This window comes from Excalfactoria chinensis, chromosome 5 (assembly GCF_039878825.1).
Source record: "Excalfactoria chinensis isolate bCotChi1 chromosome 5, bCotChi1.hap2, whole genome shotgun sequence".
Lineage (NCBI taxonomy): Eukaryota > Metazoa > Chordata > Aves > Galliformes > Phasianidae > Excalfactoria > Excalfactoria chinensis.
The window spans coordinates 1,425,059-1,442,166 of NC_092829.1; the positions used below are offsets into that span (position 1 = coordinate 1,425,059).

At 53.6% G+C, this 17,108-nt stretch overlaps 1 protein-coding gene across 2 annotated transcripts; it reads left to right on the forward strand.

Annotated features, from left to right (window-relative positions):
- Nucleotides 1–39: 39 nt before the first annotated feature.
- Nucleotides 40–16,466, forward strand: ERO1A (endoplasmic reticulum oxidoreductase 1 alpha). Of its 2 annotated transcripts, XM_072337720.1 has the most exons (16): nt 40–725; nt 4,850–4,969; nt 6,374–6,457; nt 7,939–7,977; nt 8,260–8,336; nt 8,424–8,497; nt 8,920–9,040; nt 9,724–9,761; nt 10,940–10,951; nt 11,985–12,011; nt 12,185–12,277; nt 13,083–13,329; nt 14,071–14,140; nt 14,741–14,827; nt 15,318–15,451; nt 16,067–16,466. In XM_072337720.1, exons 1-16 carry the CDS (start codon nt 618–620, stop codon nt 16,125–16,127), a joined length of 1,392 nt encoding a protein of 463 aa, XP_072193821.1. In that variant the 5' UTR covers nt 40–617; the 3' UTR covers nt 16,128–16,466. The 2 variants fall into 2 exon arrangements, with proteins under 2 accessions (XP_072193821.1, XP_072193822.1); XM_072337721.1 differs by lacking the exons at nt 7,939–7,977; nt 10,940–10,951 and having other exon boundaries at nt 9,724–9,772; nt 11,990–12,011.
- Nucleotides 16,467–17,108: the final 642 nt, after the last annotated feature.

Below are 17,108 nucleotides of genomic sequence, written 5' to 3' on the forward strand. Positions count from 1 at the left end.
GGCGCATGCGCGCTCTGTCGGGCGGGAGCGGGACGGGGCGGCCCTGTGAGGGTGTTGTGGTGCGCTCCGAAAGTAATGCCTGCAGTTTGTTCCTGCGGGAAATAAACACAACAGCGCGGCACGGCACGGCACGGCACGGCGAATTCTCTCATTCTGAGAAAATGCTGGAAAATCGCTATTTTTCAACGCAGTTGCCACCACCGGCGCTCTGTCAGCGCATCCCCGTCCGACACCTGCGGGTCCGGCTGCGGGCTGATACCGCCGGGCAGCGGCCGTTACTCTCGGTGCGGCCCCCGTGCATTTAATGAGCTTTATTTGGGGCTCGCGTCGCCCAACGTTCAGCCCGGGCTGGGAAAGAGGCGCGCTCCGCCTGCTGGGAGCCGCCGCTCTGCCCCGCTCGGGACGTGCGGGCTGCCGAGAAACGCCGCCGGGCCGCTCGGGGCTCAGCGCCACGTCCGGCCTCGGCTCCACACGCAGCGACGGCGGCCGAGGTGCCCGTCTGCGTGCAGCGCCGCGCGGACTCGCCGGGCCGGCCGCACCCCCGGGCCGGAACGGGGCGGAGCGGAGCGGGGCGGCGCGCGGCTCCTTCAGCGCTCGGCGGCGGCGGGGCGGCTGAGATGGCGGCGGGCGGAGCGCTGCTGCGGGCGCTGGGGTTCGCCGCGCTTCTGCTGCCCGCCGTGCCCCGCGGGGAGCCCGGATCGGCGGAGCGACGCTGCTTCTGCAAGGTGGGATGCGGGGGGGGGGGCGGGAGGGCAGCCCCCGTTGTGTGGGGCAGCCCCAGCCGGGGGTCCCAGCCCGCGGTCCGTTCCAGGCTGCGATCGTAGGGTTGGTTGCCTGCCGGGCGGTGCGTTGCTACTCGCTTAACTCCGCACGGGTCCGAGTGGCTGCGATGTGCTCCGCGCTGCGGTCGCTCTCCTGTCAGGAAGTTAAAATCGGTGCTGAAACGTGAATCAGAAGTCGGGAGTGGGGAAGGAAAACGCGCGGCCGAGCGCTTGGTTGTGCCTTTACCTTCTGGGCGGCTCGGGATGGAAACGGCAGATAAAAAGCTGTGCCGATATGGAGCCGAACGGTGTGCTCTGCGCTTCGGTATCGCTGTGCCTTCCTGCTGAGCTGAGGTTTGCCTCGTAAGGCTGAGTCAGGAGCGCGGTGTGATACGAGCAGCAGTGTGCTGTGCTGGCACTGATGGCTCACAGGCTTCGTTCCTTGGGCACAGAGAAGTGGAGCTGTGCTGTGCTGTGCTGTGCTGTGCTGTGCTGTGCTGTGGGTTGTTGCTGCTGTCCTGCGGGGGCTGTTTCTCTGCTCAGGGTGCTGTCAGTAGGGGTGAGTGTGGGCACTGCCTTACCTCCTTCTTACCTGAGCAGACTTTGAAGCCACTCTTGCATTCTTGTTGAGAGCCTTGGGGCAGCACTTCACACTACAGCCCTGCCATCCCTGTGGGCTGGCACGAGCGGCCCTGCCCAGAGCACTGGAATCCTAGAGTCCTAGAATGGCCTGGGCTGCAAAGGCCCACAGTGCTCATCCAGCTCCAACCCCCTGCTGTGTGCAGGGTCAGCAACCAGCAGCCCAGGCTGCCCAGAGCCACATCCAGCCTGGCCTTGAATGCCTGCAGGGATGGGGCATCCACAGCCTCCTTGGCTGTTCCAGTGCGTCACCACCCTCTGCATGAAGCTGGAGCTGCAGATTCTTTTCTAGGAGATGCTTGGAGGTGATACAAACCCACTGTAGTATTCCTGTGCTCTGTTCTAGCCATAGGTGGGAGATGCAGAAAGGAGTTAGCCCTCTTTCCTGCCTGGCTGTGCAATAAGTAGTGGTGTATGGGTCAGGGACGGAGCCCGTAGTGAGAAAAGAAAGCCCTAAATGCACTGCCCAGGAGCATTCTGTGATGCTGAGTGAACTGGGAAGAGATGAAGATCGCTGGTGCAGCCTGGGATGGAGACAAAGGAGAATGAAGCAAAGGCCGAACCTAAGGATGATGCGGAATCCACGTGCAGTGATGTTCCAAACCGTGGTCCGCACCCATGGAGGATGCATCAGTGCTGTGGCATTGCCGAGAGCCAGCAGAGCACCTCCCTGGCTGCTTGCTCAGCAGCTGGAGGAGCTGTCGGGGTGTGTGTCCCGGCAGCTCCGTTGCATCTCTCCCTGCTGGGCAGACCCAGCCCTGCCCTGCCCTGCCTGTCCCATGCCATGTTGGGCTCCCGCACCCCTCCTGGGTGGAGCAGAACCCATCGCTGCTGCTGAGCTCAGTGATTCAGGTGCCAGGAAGCATGTGGCACATGTGTGGGACCTGGTGAAGTTGTGTTTTATGAAAGAACCATTTGAATTCTTGCAGGCTGAAGATGCAGGTGTTTTGGGAGGAGAGGAGGTGTGTGAACGCATCACCCCCTCAGGAGGGTGCTTGTAGTGCTTCACCCCGAGTTCTTTACAGGGTGACATTGTGCTGGCTTGGTTCTAGCTTGCTTTGGTCACTCAACCATGGAAATTCAGGCCTGCTACAAACGTCACACAGAATAATGGAACGGGATGGGTTGGAAGGGACCCTAAAGGCCATTCAGCCCCAACCCCTGCCATGGGCTGGGTACCCCCAGCTCAGCTGCCAGGGCCCATCCAGGCATGGGGCACCTCCAGGCATGGGGCACAAATGAGAGCTTTGGGGTTTGCTATTTTCATTGATGAGCCTTCTTTAATTTTGCAACAGCTTCACATTGGGTAACTGGGTTGGCAGATGGTGCTGTTTGCTTTGTTTAGCTGGGGCTGGGTTAGGCTGGTGGGAATGTTAATTGCTGTGCTGGTCATCTTAGCTCATGGCTTTGCAGAACGTGTGGCAGCGCAGTAGGGTGAGGGGCTGGGCCAAGGTGGGAATGCAAGAAACAGGAGCAGCCTCCAAGTCATGGTGACTTAGCACTGATGGTTTGCTGGGGTGGCAAAGGGCGCTGCAGCTCACTGCATTTCCCTTCACACCCACGTAAATCAGCGTGGCTCAGTCTAAACTATCAGTGCCTTCCATGAAAAGGCTTTGTTTGCTCAGCCCCGAGTCCCACCTTAGGCTTGAGTGTGGCTTCCTTCTGCCCAGGGGAAACCCACACGTTCCTTTAAGGTGCCGTGTGTCCAACCCAGGCTGTTATTTCTTCCCCTCCCCTTTCTGTGAGCGCTCATTGCCTTCCTAGACTCATTGCCTTCCTTCTAGGAAGGCGGCATGGAGCTGTGCTGCAGGGTGATGGCTGTGCTTCAGGGGAGATTGATATGTGCCTCTCTGAGTGCCCTGGGGGCTCTCCGGATATGCATCAGGCTTTGCATTTCAGCTTCTCGCCTGGCTCTTCCTCTTTTCTCCACGCACAGTAATTTATCTTGCCCTAATTACAAAGGGCACTCTTCCTTCGAGGCTTTTCCTTGGGGCTTGCAGGGTTGTGGCCTATGTGGGGGGAATGCTGCTTTGTGCTGGCTGCTGCCAGGGCCTGCTGAGCTTCTGGGACAGAGGCAGCGAGGGGATGTAAGGCTGTGAACATCCCACACTCACTTCATAAATCAACAGTACCCATTTGAGATGACCACCTTGATCTCAAAGCCCTAAGCTGATCCATTGCTGGTGGACGGTGCCAAGTGTTGTATTGCTGCTTCAGCATGCAGGGAAATCCCCCGGTGCCCAATGGAGAGGGAATGAGTGGTATGTTTGCTTTGTGGACACGGTGATTTCCCCAAGTACTCATCGTGGGGCTGGAAGCAGCAGTATCTTTCTCACCAGGCAGTAAGCCACGTGTCACAGAGCCATAGCTGAATTTGTGTTGCTTTGGTTTTTTCCTGCAGGGCTTACACACAGCGTGAGTTGTTCAGGATGATGCAAGGAGCATTGGCTTCCTGCGTCGCATCTGCAACAGACGTTTCCTTGCCAAATGGCTGCCAGGGGCACGGGGAAAGGCTGCTGCAGTCTCTGTGGTTCTGATCACATCAAACAAATGGCTTCAGCACAGTCAGTTAACAGCAAGGACTTCAGTTGAATGCTGTAACCTTTGGTGGTATTATTGCTGCTTAATTAGACCCTTATGCAGATGGCAGCTCTTAGCTGTGTGCCACCCTGCCCAGAGTGGCATTCTGGTGTCAAATGAGAGCCTGGGCTGGTGTGTGCTGGGTTTGGTCTTGATAAAAGCATCTGTGACCTGTCTAGCTGTATGTGTGTTATCTCTGCTCTCTGAAGAGATGGCAGTGTCTGCCTGATGCCAATTGCTCTGGTACCAGTAAACTCTTTAAGCTACCTACATGTGATAGGGGAAAAATGTGTTTTATCCTAGAATCCTACAATGGCCGGGGCTGCAAAGGCCCACAGTGCTCATCCATCCCAACCCCCTGCTGTGTGCAGGTCACCAACCAGCAGCCCAGGCTGCCCAGAGCCACATCCAGCCTGGCCTTGAATGCCTGCAGGGATGGGGCATCCACAGCCTCCTTGGGCAACCTGTTCAGTGCGTCACCACCCTCAGGGGAAAAACTTCCTCCTAAGATCCAACCTGAACCTCCCCTGTCTCAGTTTCAAACCATTCCCCCTTGTCCTGTCGATAAAAGTTGCTTACCTCCAACAACAGGCAAAGGACGGGACCTACAGGGTGCATCACAAGGGATTCCTTGGCAGTTCAGCACATTCAGCTTTACAGAACCACTGAAGTAAGAAAAGAGCTCTAAGATCTTCAAGTCCAACCTCCAGCCCATCCCCACTGTGCCCTCTAAACCAGCACCGCTTCGTTCGGGTCAGATTTAGGGCAGTGGCTGCTGGGAAAATGAAGGAAGATCCTGGGTTGTGCTGTGTGTGCTGTGGAGCAGCGCTGACCAACTTGTTTGTGCTCCCAATGTTCTGTTCCAACAGGTCACTGGCCATTTAGACGACTGCACCTGTGATGTAGAAACCATCGACGCCTTCAACAACTACAAGCTGTTTCCTAGGCTGAATCGACTCCTGGAAAGTGACTATTTTAGATACTACAAAGTAAGTTTCCTGTACAAGAAATAACGAAAATATTTCTCAATAATTTGCTATGCTTTTTTTTTCTTTGTCCCTTGGAAGTTACTGCTGATCTCTTAACATCAGATAGTCCCATTGCAGCCAGGCTGCCCAGGATCCCATCCAGCCTGGCCTTGGATCCCTCTAGAAGTGGGGCATCCTCAGGCTCTCTGTTAAAGGTGTTTTCTTATGCGTTGTTTCCTTAGAGGAACTGAAGCAGTACAACAGTTTGTTGGATTAGGGCTCAAAAGAGCTGATGATGGGGAATCCAAATTGCATAAGGAGGATACTCTTAGTGCCTTCCTGTCAAGGAGGAAAGCCTGGTTTGGTTGTCAGACAGTCAGATGAAGTGATTGCTGTTACGGCAGACCATCATTGTTAGATGACTTCTACTGCTGTTCAGTGAGATTGTATCTGTGTGACTAACTGGGTTTGTTTGGGTGTGCTTGGGTCGTGGCCAGAGCCCTACCTGCCAGGGCAAGTGCTGAGCAGTGACTGCTTCCTGATTGTTCCAGCAGACAATAAAAATCCATGTTCTTCCGTAAGAAGGGTTTAAGGTGTTTTCAACTTCTTTCCTTATGAGGAAAGGCTGAGGGAACTGGGCTGGTTTAGCTTGGAGAAGAGAAGGCTCCAAGGAGACCTCATTGTGGCCTTGCAGTACTTGAAGGAACGTATAAACAAGAGGGGGAACGGCTGTTTGTGAGGGTGGGCAGTGATAGGACAAGGGGGAATGGATTGAAACTGAGACAGGGGAGGTTTAGGTTGGATCTCAGGAGGAAGTTTTTCCCCCAGAGGGTGGTGACGCACTGAACAGGTTGCCCAAGGAGGCTGTGGATGCCCCATCCCTGCAGGCATTCAAGGCCAGGCTGGATGTGGCTCTGGGCAGCCTGGGCTGCTGGTTGGTGACCCTGCACACAGCAGGGGGTTGGAATGGATGAGCACTGTGGGCCTTTGCAGCCCAGGCCATTCCATGGTTCTATGAAATTCACTGCACTGTGGATTAGAACACCTCCATGTTAATTCACTAGCAGACCTGCTGACTTATAAGGGGTACAAAATACCCAACCAGGAAAGGTTGTCAGTGCTCAGTGAGCATCAAGATGTGAGTAAGAAACATACACATAGCACAGATAGTCTTGGCCATACTGCATGGGGACATGCATCCTGTTTGAGATACCCATGAATGAGCGCGGCAGGCTGAAATCAGGCCTGTGTTTGAAGTGAAGGACACCTTCTGCTTGCACTTGCACTGCAGTACCCGGCCCTGTGCTAGGTTTTGTTAGCAGAAGCCTTTCAGTGAGATAGTGGTGCAGGCCTGCAGGCTGTGATGTGGAAGGTTGGCTTGTCTGCTTGGAAGGAATGTGTAACAGGGTAATGTGTTGTTTTTAGGTAAACCTGAAGAAACCGTGTCCTTTCTGGAATGACAGCAGTCACTGTGGAATAAGAGACTGTGCTGTACAACCCTGCCCATCTGTAAGTAGAGAATCACTCGCTTCACTCTTTTCTCTATTTGGCCTTTGCAGCCCCATAGTAATAAGCAGGTAAATGCCTTACTGTGCTGGCTGCTGAGCAGTTCTGCTGCGGTTCCAAAGGAGGCTTCCTTAGGCACAGTACGGCTGGGATCCCTAAAGAAAGGCTGAAATGCTCCATTCTGACACCTTAAAGAAAGGCTGGGCTTCTGACAGCCAGCCTTCCATGAATGGAAAAACTTGTCCTGGCCCCTCTTTTATTTGAGGCATGGCAAGATGATTTTAGGGCTAAAAGTGCTGTGTACTTTGTTAATTGCCAGCACGTTCACCCCATTAGCCTGTGAGCTACACGGCGATTTGCTGTTCTGTCTGATGAATTCAGCCAAGCCCTTTCCAGCAGTCTCTATACATAAAACAGCTCTTTCAGGGTCCTCTGTTTCCCAGTACAAAAGCAGACACCTTTGCCCTTGCATCCTGGACAGAAGGGGTTTGTTCACTGAGCTGGAAGGAAACATGGTGACTGCAGGTGTCTGTCTGAAAAGAAGGGGGAGAGAGAGAGGGGGAATTAGGCTTTGGTTGCTGGGTTGGTAGACGTGGTGAAAATGCCTCCAGCCTGGCTCTTTGGGCTGGCAGCCAGCTGCAGGCTGTCTCACATCCTCCTTCCGGGGTGTCCAGAGCATTCCGTGTGCTGATGCTGCACTGGGATATGCTGTGCTGGTGGTACAGCACATACAGCAGCATGAGACCCTCATTGCATGAGTTTACCAAACAACTGCAGCTTATTTTCATGTACACCATAAAGTACAATGCCACAGAGGTGTCTGTCCCTCTCACCCGGGAGCTCTGTGGAACACGGAGTAAAGTCCCAAGCTCTATTGGCTTGGCTGAGAGAAAATGTCTGAGGTGATATGGCACCGTGCAACAACAGAATGCAGTGTGCGGGGGTGTGAACATCACTCCTTATATAGATTTGGATCTGTATATTACATTTACCTCCATTCCCCTCTCCTATGTACTATCCTACCCTTCCAACAGCTCCTTCAGTGGTGACTCCACACAGCTGCTGTGCGAGGCTTCAGGATGTCAGAGATCAGGGCTGGGAGCTGCAGTAGCTGAAAAGAGGCAGCTGGGCTTTTGCCAGCATCACCTGGAGGTGGGATGGCAGCCAGCAGCTCCTCTGAAGTCTGTGTTGGCATCTTGTACCTTGTGCTTGGTGAGCAGAGCACAGCCTGGTGCAGCACCGCGCAAGGCTGCTGGCTGCTGGGAGGAGAGTCTTGTGAAAAGTCAAAGTAGAACACCAGGAATATTGCTTAACTTTAGCCTGTGGAGGAGCCGGAAATTAGAGATGGTGTAAGCTATAAGCTGGGGGCTTTGGTTCCGTTTAAGCTCCGGGAGCTGCAGTAACCTTCCTAATCTTTTTCAAACCTTTAGGCTGACAGGCTCTGTCAGCTCCACGTGTAGCACGTGCCCAACTTTGTCTTTCAGGATGAAGTCCCTGATGGAATCAGATCTGCAGGTTACAAGGTAGGTTTGTGGCATTGCTTATAGGACTAACTTGGAGTCACTGTAAGTGATAAAAGCCTTCTTGGAGGCTTCCCCGAGTCCAGGTGAAGCACCGTGTGTCACAGCCTGCCCTGCGTCCCTGCAGCAATCCCTGCAGCTGGGGGTATTTGCAGACACTGATGAAAATATCAACTGGGCTGAATCGTAGAAGCGTTTCTGATGCTTGAACTGTATGTGCAGTAAAGGCCAAATTGTAACATCAGAAAACCCGTGTTTTAATCTTTGCTTTGCTTCCCAATGCAGTACTCAGAGGAAGCCAACAGCCGCGCTGAAGAATGTGAAGAAGCCAACAGACTTGGGGCTGTGGATGAGTCGCTGAGGTATGACTTCTTCCCACAGCGCTTGCTTGTCTTGAAGGAGCCTCAGCAGCAGTGCTCCGTCTGACGCTCTTTGGCCTTTCTTTGCAGCAAGGAAACCCAGCAGGCGGTGCTGCAGTGGACGTGGCACGATGACTCTTCAGACAGCTTCTGTGAAGCTGATGGTATAGTGACCTGTTTGATCTGACAAAGTCTTAAGCAGTTCAAGCTCTCTGCGGAGCTTTGAGGCTAATGTGCACTATTGCAGCAGGCCTAAAGCATATATGTCATTTCTTCTCCCTCCCCATCCCCTACCCTCAGCATTTTGAAAGTAATCAAGAGCATCATTGCTGGTCGGGGTCTTGCAGAGCTTGGCAAGTTAGTGGCTTGGCTGAGCACGCTCAGAGTTGGCTTTGCCATCTGCGGCCTTGCACGGTGATAGCTCGGAGTGCCAGAGAGCTGCTGCAGTGGGGCAGTGTGCAGCAAACACCATGCTCCTGCCTTCTTGGAGGGTGGTTCAGAATGCAGAGGGGTGGGTGGATTGGCTCTGGAAGATGTCATTGTCCTTTGGAAGCTGTTGTCACTGACCCAGCATTGTGCTGCGCAGACATCCATTCTCCCGACGCAGAGTATGTGGATTTACTCTTGAATCCTGAGCGCTACACTGGCTACAGAGGACCGGATGCCTGGAAGATATGGAACAGTATTTATGAAGAAAACTGCTTCAAGTAGGTACTTCAGGACGCGGGTGCCACAAACCTTTAGTCACCGTGAGCCCTGACTTTTGTAGAGGGGCTGCACGTGCTACAGCTGCTCCATTAATCCCCATCTTCCAGTCCTTGCTGCAGTGCTGGCACAGTGCAAGCTGTGGGAGCAGGGGATGAGCCACATGGCTGCCCCATGCTGCTCCTGCTGCCACAGCTCTGCAGCACAGGGTTGCAGCAGCCAGCAGGGTGTGCATCTCAGGTGTGACGTGGTCCTCATCACGCAGCCCTGTTCTCCCTGGGTGTCGTACCAGGAGGTGAGCTCCTTTCCCGGTCTCTGCTAAGCTCTGCCCCTGGGGCTGTGCTGGTGGACGCTGATCCATAGTCTTGCCTGCTGTTACCTTTCCAGTGCTGTTCCCCCTCTGCACACCACAGCATCGTGTTGCAGCAGGGCCATGCGATAATGTCCACAAACACTCCTCGAGGCACTTGAATTTCCCCTCGCTGCTTTTTTACAGAGAAGGAAGGAAAAAAGAGAAAACCTGATCTCCCTTTTCCCCTTTCTCTGTTGGAGTAGGAGGACCTCTTAGATCTTCCTAGGCTGTTTGGCTACAGAAAAGTAATTTCTTCCGCTGTTGTTTCTGCGCAACAAGGAGACAGTCACGTATTTACTCATCTAAGTGATTTATTGTTTATTTTCCTCTTAGGCCTCAGAATGTGAAAAGACCTTTGGCATCCAGCGGAGGTGAGTCATGTGTTCATCTTGCTGAGTGGTTTGGTAGAATATTGTTCAGGGCTATAACAGCAGCAAATACTGCGTGAGCTGCTTCTGCTGAGTGAGAGCTGTTACAGGTCTTGATCAAGTCTAGAATACTTACGGCCAATGGAATGGCATCAAGAGGACTGTCCAGCATCCCTCATGCAGAAGGAAGGTCTGATTCTCAGGAAGAAATGTGGGTCTTGGAGGGGCTGGGGACAGAGCTGAGCCCTGAGTCACTGCTTTCTGTGCTCTGCAATGCCAGACCACCTGGGAGGGACTGAAATGAGACCCTGGCTGGGATCCTCGGGGGAAACCATTTAGTAGGAGAAGCTCTGCCTTAGAGGCAAAGACTTAACAGTGTAAATGAAAGCTGGGAGGGGTCTCGGGAACATCCAGAGCTGCGGGCTGAAGGCTGCTAAGAGAGCATGAGTTTCCTGATGCCCCTTCATGGCCAGGCGTTTGAACAGCATCAGCCTCTCCCCTGTTTTATGGCCTGGACACCAGCAGTGTCCTCTGAGGTGATCTCTGGACTTTCCCTGAGCTGTGCAGGTGTTTTTCCCACTCCTTTGAGCTGTGCGTGGAGGAGTGGCACTTCAAGCACAGCAGTAATGAGCTACATGTACAGCGCCCTTTAAAATCCCAGTGTTTCCCACAAGGACTGCTGCTGGTTGGGGGCAACAAGGTATGAATGGAATATCACAGGCACCGCGGAAGGCCTGCAGTTCTGTCTGTGAGAAAGAAGCAGGACGTGAGAACAGGGTCAGACCTGATGCCTGCCTTGATGCAAAAGGCTGCTGGGCTGCAGGATGCAGAGATGGGGCCTCCGAGTATCTCGTCAGGGGTCGTACAGGAGGCAGTTGCATTTCCTGTTTCCCAGTCTCTGCTTTAACTGTGCAGTTTTACTTCCTCTGCAAATAGGGCTCCCTGCTGTGTGGGTCAGGTCATGTGGGAGCATCGCTCACCGGGTATTTTGCTGCTGCAGGTATTGAGGTCATGTTTTGTGTTTGGAAAATGTACGAACCTCCTTGGGAAGACTCATCCTTTTGTCAGAGCAGGTTAGCAGAGCAGTAGTGGTGTTTGTGCCTTGGAGTTTAGCTTTGTTTGTGTGTAATTATCTCCTTTGTTTTTCTCTCCCCCTACCACTCGCACCTTTCTCTCATCAGGAGACGATGGAGGTGAGTGGTGCTGTTTCTACCCACAACAGGTCCTCGTGTTAAAAACACACGCACTGAAAAGCTTCAGGGTTCATGGCGTGAGCTTTTTGCAGTGCTGGTTACTGCTGAGGAAGCAGCTCTCAGGCCGTGCTTTGGAAGACAGAGTTGGTGGGAGCCGAGTGTCCCACTGTGGGGCTCCCTGCTGGGAGGGCTGAGCCTCAGAGCTGTTGGTGCTCTGTGGGGCTGGGCCTGTCTATGGGGCATCCTTCCTGTCTCCAAACTATTTCCAAACCCTTCTCTGTTCTCCAGATTATTTCCAAGCAGGTGGTAGCGGGGCTCAGTGTGAAACGCTGCCTTGTGTCATTGTACACATTTCTTTTATTTCTTTCTAAGAAAAATACCCCTTCCTCACACTTAGCAGCAAAGAAGAGCAATCTGTGGCCTTTGTTTCCCTGTAAGTCACAGCATCACACAGTGCTTCTGCCCCCTGCCAGCTCTTGCTGAGGTGGGTGGGAAGGACCCATGCGTTAGTCTGTCTGCCACCACCACTGTCTTACAGAGACATCTGGCAGGCAGAAGAGTGGGGAGGAAAGCTGTGTTTGCTCTCCTCTACCACCTCTATCCCTGCAAATGGAGTGCGCAGAATTGCTCTGGGTGTGACCTCAAGGCTGGTGTCAGGTTTTTGGCCATGGGAGCAGCAGAGGTGATGGGGTGTCATAGAATCACAGCATGGCCTGGGCTGCAAAGGCCCACAGTGCTCATCCAGCTCCAACCCCCTGCTGTGTGCAGGGTCACCAACCAGCAGCCCAGGCTGCCCAGAGCCACATCCAGCCTGGCCTTGAATGCCTGCAGGGATGGGGCATCCACAGCCTCAACCTGTCCCAGTGATGCGGTTCCAGGGTCCAGCCCTGTCATGTTGGTGCATCATCCTGTTGTCCCCTGAAACGTGTTCCAAAGTACAAACAAGTATTTTAGGAACGCTGTGGTGGGGGGGAGCCTTCCTGCTGCTGCAAGGCACCTCAGACTGATGTGCTCCTTTTCCTTCTGTTTCCAGGGCAGACGTTTTACAAGTGGCTGAAAGGTAATCCTTTTCTCTTGGGGTGAATGCAGAAGGGCTGTGGAGTGGGTGGGGGCAGATTGCTGCTCTGGGGTGGGCTGAGTCCTGCCTGACAGTCAGGAGAGGAAAATTCAACATATGTTTTCAGTATCTTAAAATGCTTGTTGTTGTTTTTCCTTTATTTATGTTTTCTCCAGGTGTCTGCATAGAGAAACGAGCTTTCTACAGGCTCATCTCTGGGCTCCATGCAAGCATCAACATTCACCTGAGCGCCAGGTACCTCTTACAAGGTAACTGCCACCTCCTGCCTCAGCTCTCCTGCATCAGCTCTTAATTGGCACAGCCTTTGTGTCCATGGCTCAGCTAGATGCTAGTGCAGCCCATCTCTGCAGGGCTCAGGCCTGCTTCTGTACCTGCTTCTGTGCTCTTATTGTCTCTCCCTCGGCACACGGGTTGTGTAACAGAACCAGGACTGCACTCGCTGCACGCCTTTGGGTCTGCAAATGGCTGGGCTGTGCTCTGAGACTTCAGCACGTGTGCCTTTTATTCTTCCTCCAAGGTTATTTTGGAGTGTTTCTGATTGCAAATCTCTCCCTGGCCTGTGTTTAGGGCAGTCAGTTTGGCACTAATTTCATCCAGACTGAGAAATGCTTGGCTGGGCTCCTCCTTGAGCCATTTCTATGTGCCGTTCCCTCTTTCTTTGCATCCCTTTGTCCACCAGCAGCCATCTGACAAATCTCAGTTTCAACCCTGGGCTTGGAAATGCAGGGTGATGTGAGAGCACGGTTTGCTTGTCCCACGTGGCCAAGGTCAGTGCTGCAGTGGAATAAATCTGGTAGGCTTGGTGTACAGATATCACTCTAAACTCCCATAGCTTCCTTTAGGAAGCCACGCACACTTCAGCCCCACGCTGCGTGAACAACGTGGAGCTCAGCCACAGGAGAGAGCTTGGAACAGTTGGGGTTGATGGAAGGGCTGTTAGAAGCTTGGATCTCTGTGTCTAGAGATGCATTTCACCATTTAGCTTGGGACTTCGGGAGGAAGTGGAGTAGAACTGTACCTGCCCACCTCACAGCTTTGTTTCTGTGCTCTCAGATACGTGGTCAGAGAAGAAATGGGGCCCCAACGTTACCGAGTTCCAGCAGAGGTTTGATGAGGTTGTCACCAAGGGGGAAGGCCCCAGAAGACTGAAGAACCTGTATTTTCTCTACCTGATTGAGCTGCGGGCTCTATCCAAAGTGCTGCCCTTCTTTGAGCGCCCAGGTTTCCAGCTGTACACCGGGAATCAAAGCCACGATGCAGACATCAAGAACCAGCTGCTGGAAGTTCTCCATCTGGCCAAGTAATTACGTTCGGTACCTGGGGACTAATGGCTCTTTCAACCCTGGCGTCTCTGAGCGTGCCTAACCTTTCACTTAAAGCTCCTAGAAAGGCAGGTTCCGGGTTCCTTCTTGGTGTGGGACGGCGTGATTTAGTGGCATTGCTGGGAGTTCCTTGGGATCTGCATTCAGATTGCAAAGCAGGGTAATGAAGCCCACAGTTTAATAGCCTCGGCTGCCTTTTTGATGTAGCCGAGTTGAATTGAATAACCTCCTACACATCAGTCCTGGAATTGGCTACCTGGTTGAGTCATCTGTGCAATGGCAGCCCTGCTGTCATGTTTTTGGCTAGAAAAAACCCCAGCCGTGCACATAACAAAGGCTTGGGCTGATGGGCAGCATTCGGAGCGTGAGGGGCGGACGGGACCAGAACCAGATGGCAATGGGCGTCTCTGACGTGACGAATGTTGGAGTGTCTCTCCTCACGCTCCCATGCCTTCACTGCTTACGTCTGTCAGAAGACAGGCTACAATTGCTTGGAAACCACAGAGCGATTGCTGAGGATGTCTCCAAGGTGAGAGGCAAGCTAAGATCGAAAGCCTCCAAGAGATCTGATAAGCAGCTTGCAGTCAGACACGGAGTGTCTCCAGGTGTCTTTTAACACCTGCCAGCTCTGCTCTCATACCTAAGCAAGTACTCTGTGAACCTGGATTAAGTCACACAGACCAACTGCAGGGAGATAAAACCTTCTTGTTCCATTTCAGGTCTTTTCCGCTGCATTTTGATGAAAACTCCTTCTTTGCAGGGAATAAAAAGGAAGCTGCTAAACTAAAGGTAACTGCCCAACCCTTCCCGGGGGATCCTTTGTGCCCACAGAGTGTTTTGGATGTGTCTGGAGCAATGCTGTGTCTGAAAGGGACCCAATGGATTCAAGGAACTGGATCCGATATTTCCAGTTCATTCTGGTTTGGGGATGGTTTGGGAAGCTGCGTGTTGTGGGAGGTACCTTAATCACAGCATGACCTGGGTTACAAAGGCCCACAGTGCTCATCCAGCTCCAACTCCCTGCTGTGTGCAGGGTCACCAACCAGCAGCCCAGGCTGCCCAGAGCCACATCCAGCCTGGCCTTGAATGCCTGCAGGGATGGGGCATCCACAGCCTCCTTGGGCAACCTGTTCAGTGCGTCACCACCCTCTGGGGGAAAAACTTCCTCCTAAGATCCAACCTGAACCTCCCCTGTCTCAGTTTCAAACCATTCCTCCTTGTCCTATCACTGCCCACCCATTTAAACAGCCGTTCCCTCTCCTGTTTATACGCTCCCTTCAAGTACTGGAAGGCCACAGTGAGGTCTCCCCGCAGCCTTCTCTTCTCCAAACTAAACCAGCCCAGTTCCTTCAGCCTTTCCGTATTCAGGTTTCATCTCTTTTCCCTCAGGAGGAAGTCAGGCTACACTTCAAGAATATTTCTAAGATCATGGACTGCGTTGGCTGCTTCAAGTGTCGCCTGTGGGGGAAGCTGCAGGTGAGCTGTCAGCAGTGCAGGGCACGATGGGGAGCAGCTCATCTGGTGGAGCACAGAGGCAGCTCAGAGCTGTGTCAGCTCCGGGTACAGCTGGGTGCCGGTGAGCAGGACACTGTGAGGATCCCCGATCTCTGGGGCTGCCGGCAGCTGCAGTAGAAAAGTGGGGGAACCTGCAGCTGCACCCGAGGGGCACAGAGCAGGAGAAAAGCAGGGCAGAGGTGCTGTGGGGCCGGGGCTCAGCCACATCTGTGTGTGTGTGTGTGTGCGTGTGTGTGTGTGTTCAGACCTGGGCAGGAAGCCTCTGCTGGGCAGCTCTGCTGTCTAAATAATGCCTGATAAACAGAACGTCCTGGCTCTGTCCTGCTTCCTTCTCGCTGTGTGACGTGACAGACGAGTCTCACCCTGTTAAGTTGACATCACTGGGAAGAAGGGAAGGGAAGGCAGGCTCTGTCTGCCTGCGGTGTGAAATGCTCTCCTTTGTCCCACGCAGACGCAGGGCCTGGGCACGGCAATGAAGATCCTCTTCTCTGAAAACCTGATAGAAAAGATTCCTGAGAGCGGCCCTTCCTATGGATTCCAGCTGACGAGACAAGAAATCGTGGCTCTGTTCAATGCCTTTGGAAGGTTAGTGTGGGAGCTGCGTGCTGCTGCGTTACACCCTTCTTCAGCTTCATCACTTCATCTTCATTGGCAGCATCGCTCTTAACTCCTATTCTGGTTGTGCTTTCCTACAAAGAAGCCCTCAAATGCCCGAGGCTGTTGGTGTGGAACGATTTAAAGCAATGCGTTTATATGCTGTATTTTGTAAGGAATTGGAGGAAGTGCTGGATTAACACACAGCTCTGTGTCTCTTAAGCAACGCTGTCCTGCACCTTTCCTGATGCTCTGAGTGAGGAAATAAGGGGCATGATTGGAAAAGGCCTAAGGAAGAAACGAGCTCCTCCTGCAAGGAGACGCAGCCACCTGCATGGCTGGTACCTCATGGTCTGACCTTGACCTCCGCTGAATGGCTTTGTCTGATTGCAGCTGAGCTCTGCTCCGTGCTGCTCCTCAGTGCCTCTCCGTAACAACCTCACGTGTGTGTGCTTTCAAAAGAGCCCGGCTGTATCCAAAACCTAATTGAGCTGAATTGCCAAATTCTCTCCAATGGAGCTGCTCGAAGCTCCCCTTGATCGCGCTGCCCTTCCTGCCTTATTGCATGTGGTGCAGACGTGGCTGTAATGCTTTTGTTGCCCGCAGGATTTCAACAAGCGTCAGAGAGCTGCAGAACTTCAGGGCCATCTTACAAAGCCTGCGGTGAATCCAGCAGAGAAGGATGGGAGCTTTGCTGCTCCGCTCTGGGTCCTTCAGCAACAGGCAGCCTCGATCCCGCTGTGCTCTGAGCACTGCCGGCGCCTCGAGCTCCTGCTTGACTGCCTGCCTGTGAGCTGCTGCTGCCAAACACTTTGGACAAACCCAAATCCCGTTGTTTTGTATAAAGGCGAGGGCTGGATGTAAAGCTGTGTTATACAGATCGTTCTGAATGACTTCTCTAAATACTGCTGTACTGCTTGGAGGGGTGAGACCACTGCCTTTACCTTCAGAGCTGAAGGTAGAGCCTGAATAAAGCTGGGGAAGATTCCTCAGTCTGTTCCATGACTCCGTGCTGACCCTCAGCAGCATCCTACAATGGCCTGGGCTGCAAAGGCCCACAGTGCTCATCCAGCTCCAACCCCCTGCTGTGTGCAGGTCACCAACCAGCAGCCCAGGCTGCCCAGAGCCACATCCAGCCTGGCCTTGAATGCCTGCAGGGATGGGGCATCCACAGCCTCCTTGGGCAACCTGTTCAGTGCGTCACCAGCCTCTGGGGGAAAAACGTCCTCCTCAGATCCAACCTGAACCTCCCCGGTCTCAGTTTCAAGCCATTCCCCACCAGCCCGGCACAGAGCGGGGTGCTGCTGCACTTTTCTGACCTGCTGCTTTGCATCCTGTGCTGCTGGGTGAGCCGGTGGCATTTCAGGCCAGTGCTGCAGGGGGAGCAAGGCCCCTTCTTCCTTGCAGGAGGCGATGGGGTCTGCAGCACACTGAAGGAATCCCGCAGCTCACCATTTGGCACCTCGTGCCTCCATCTTGTGTGAGAGCACAGGCGAGCAGCAGCGCAGGCCCCGCTCCTGCCAGGTGCTGAGCTGGAAGCACAGCCTGGAAAAGGTGCCTCTGGGTTTTGTGCTTAGAGAAGAGCAGAACGTGAGCATAAAATAAGGCAAATCCAGGGCCAGCACAGCCCCTCCCAGCCCTGCAGCCA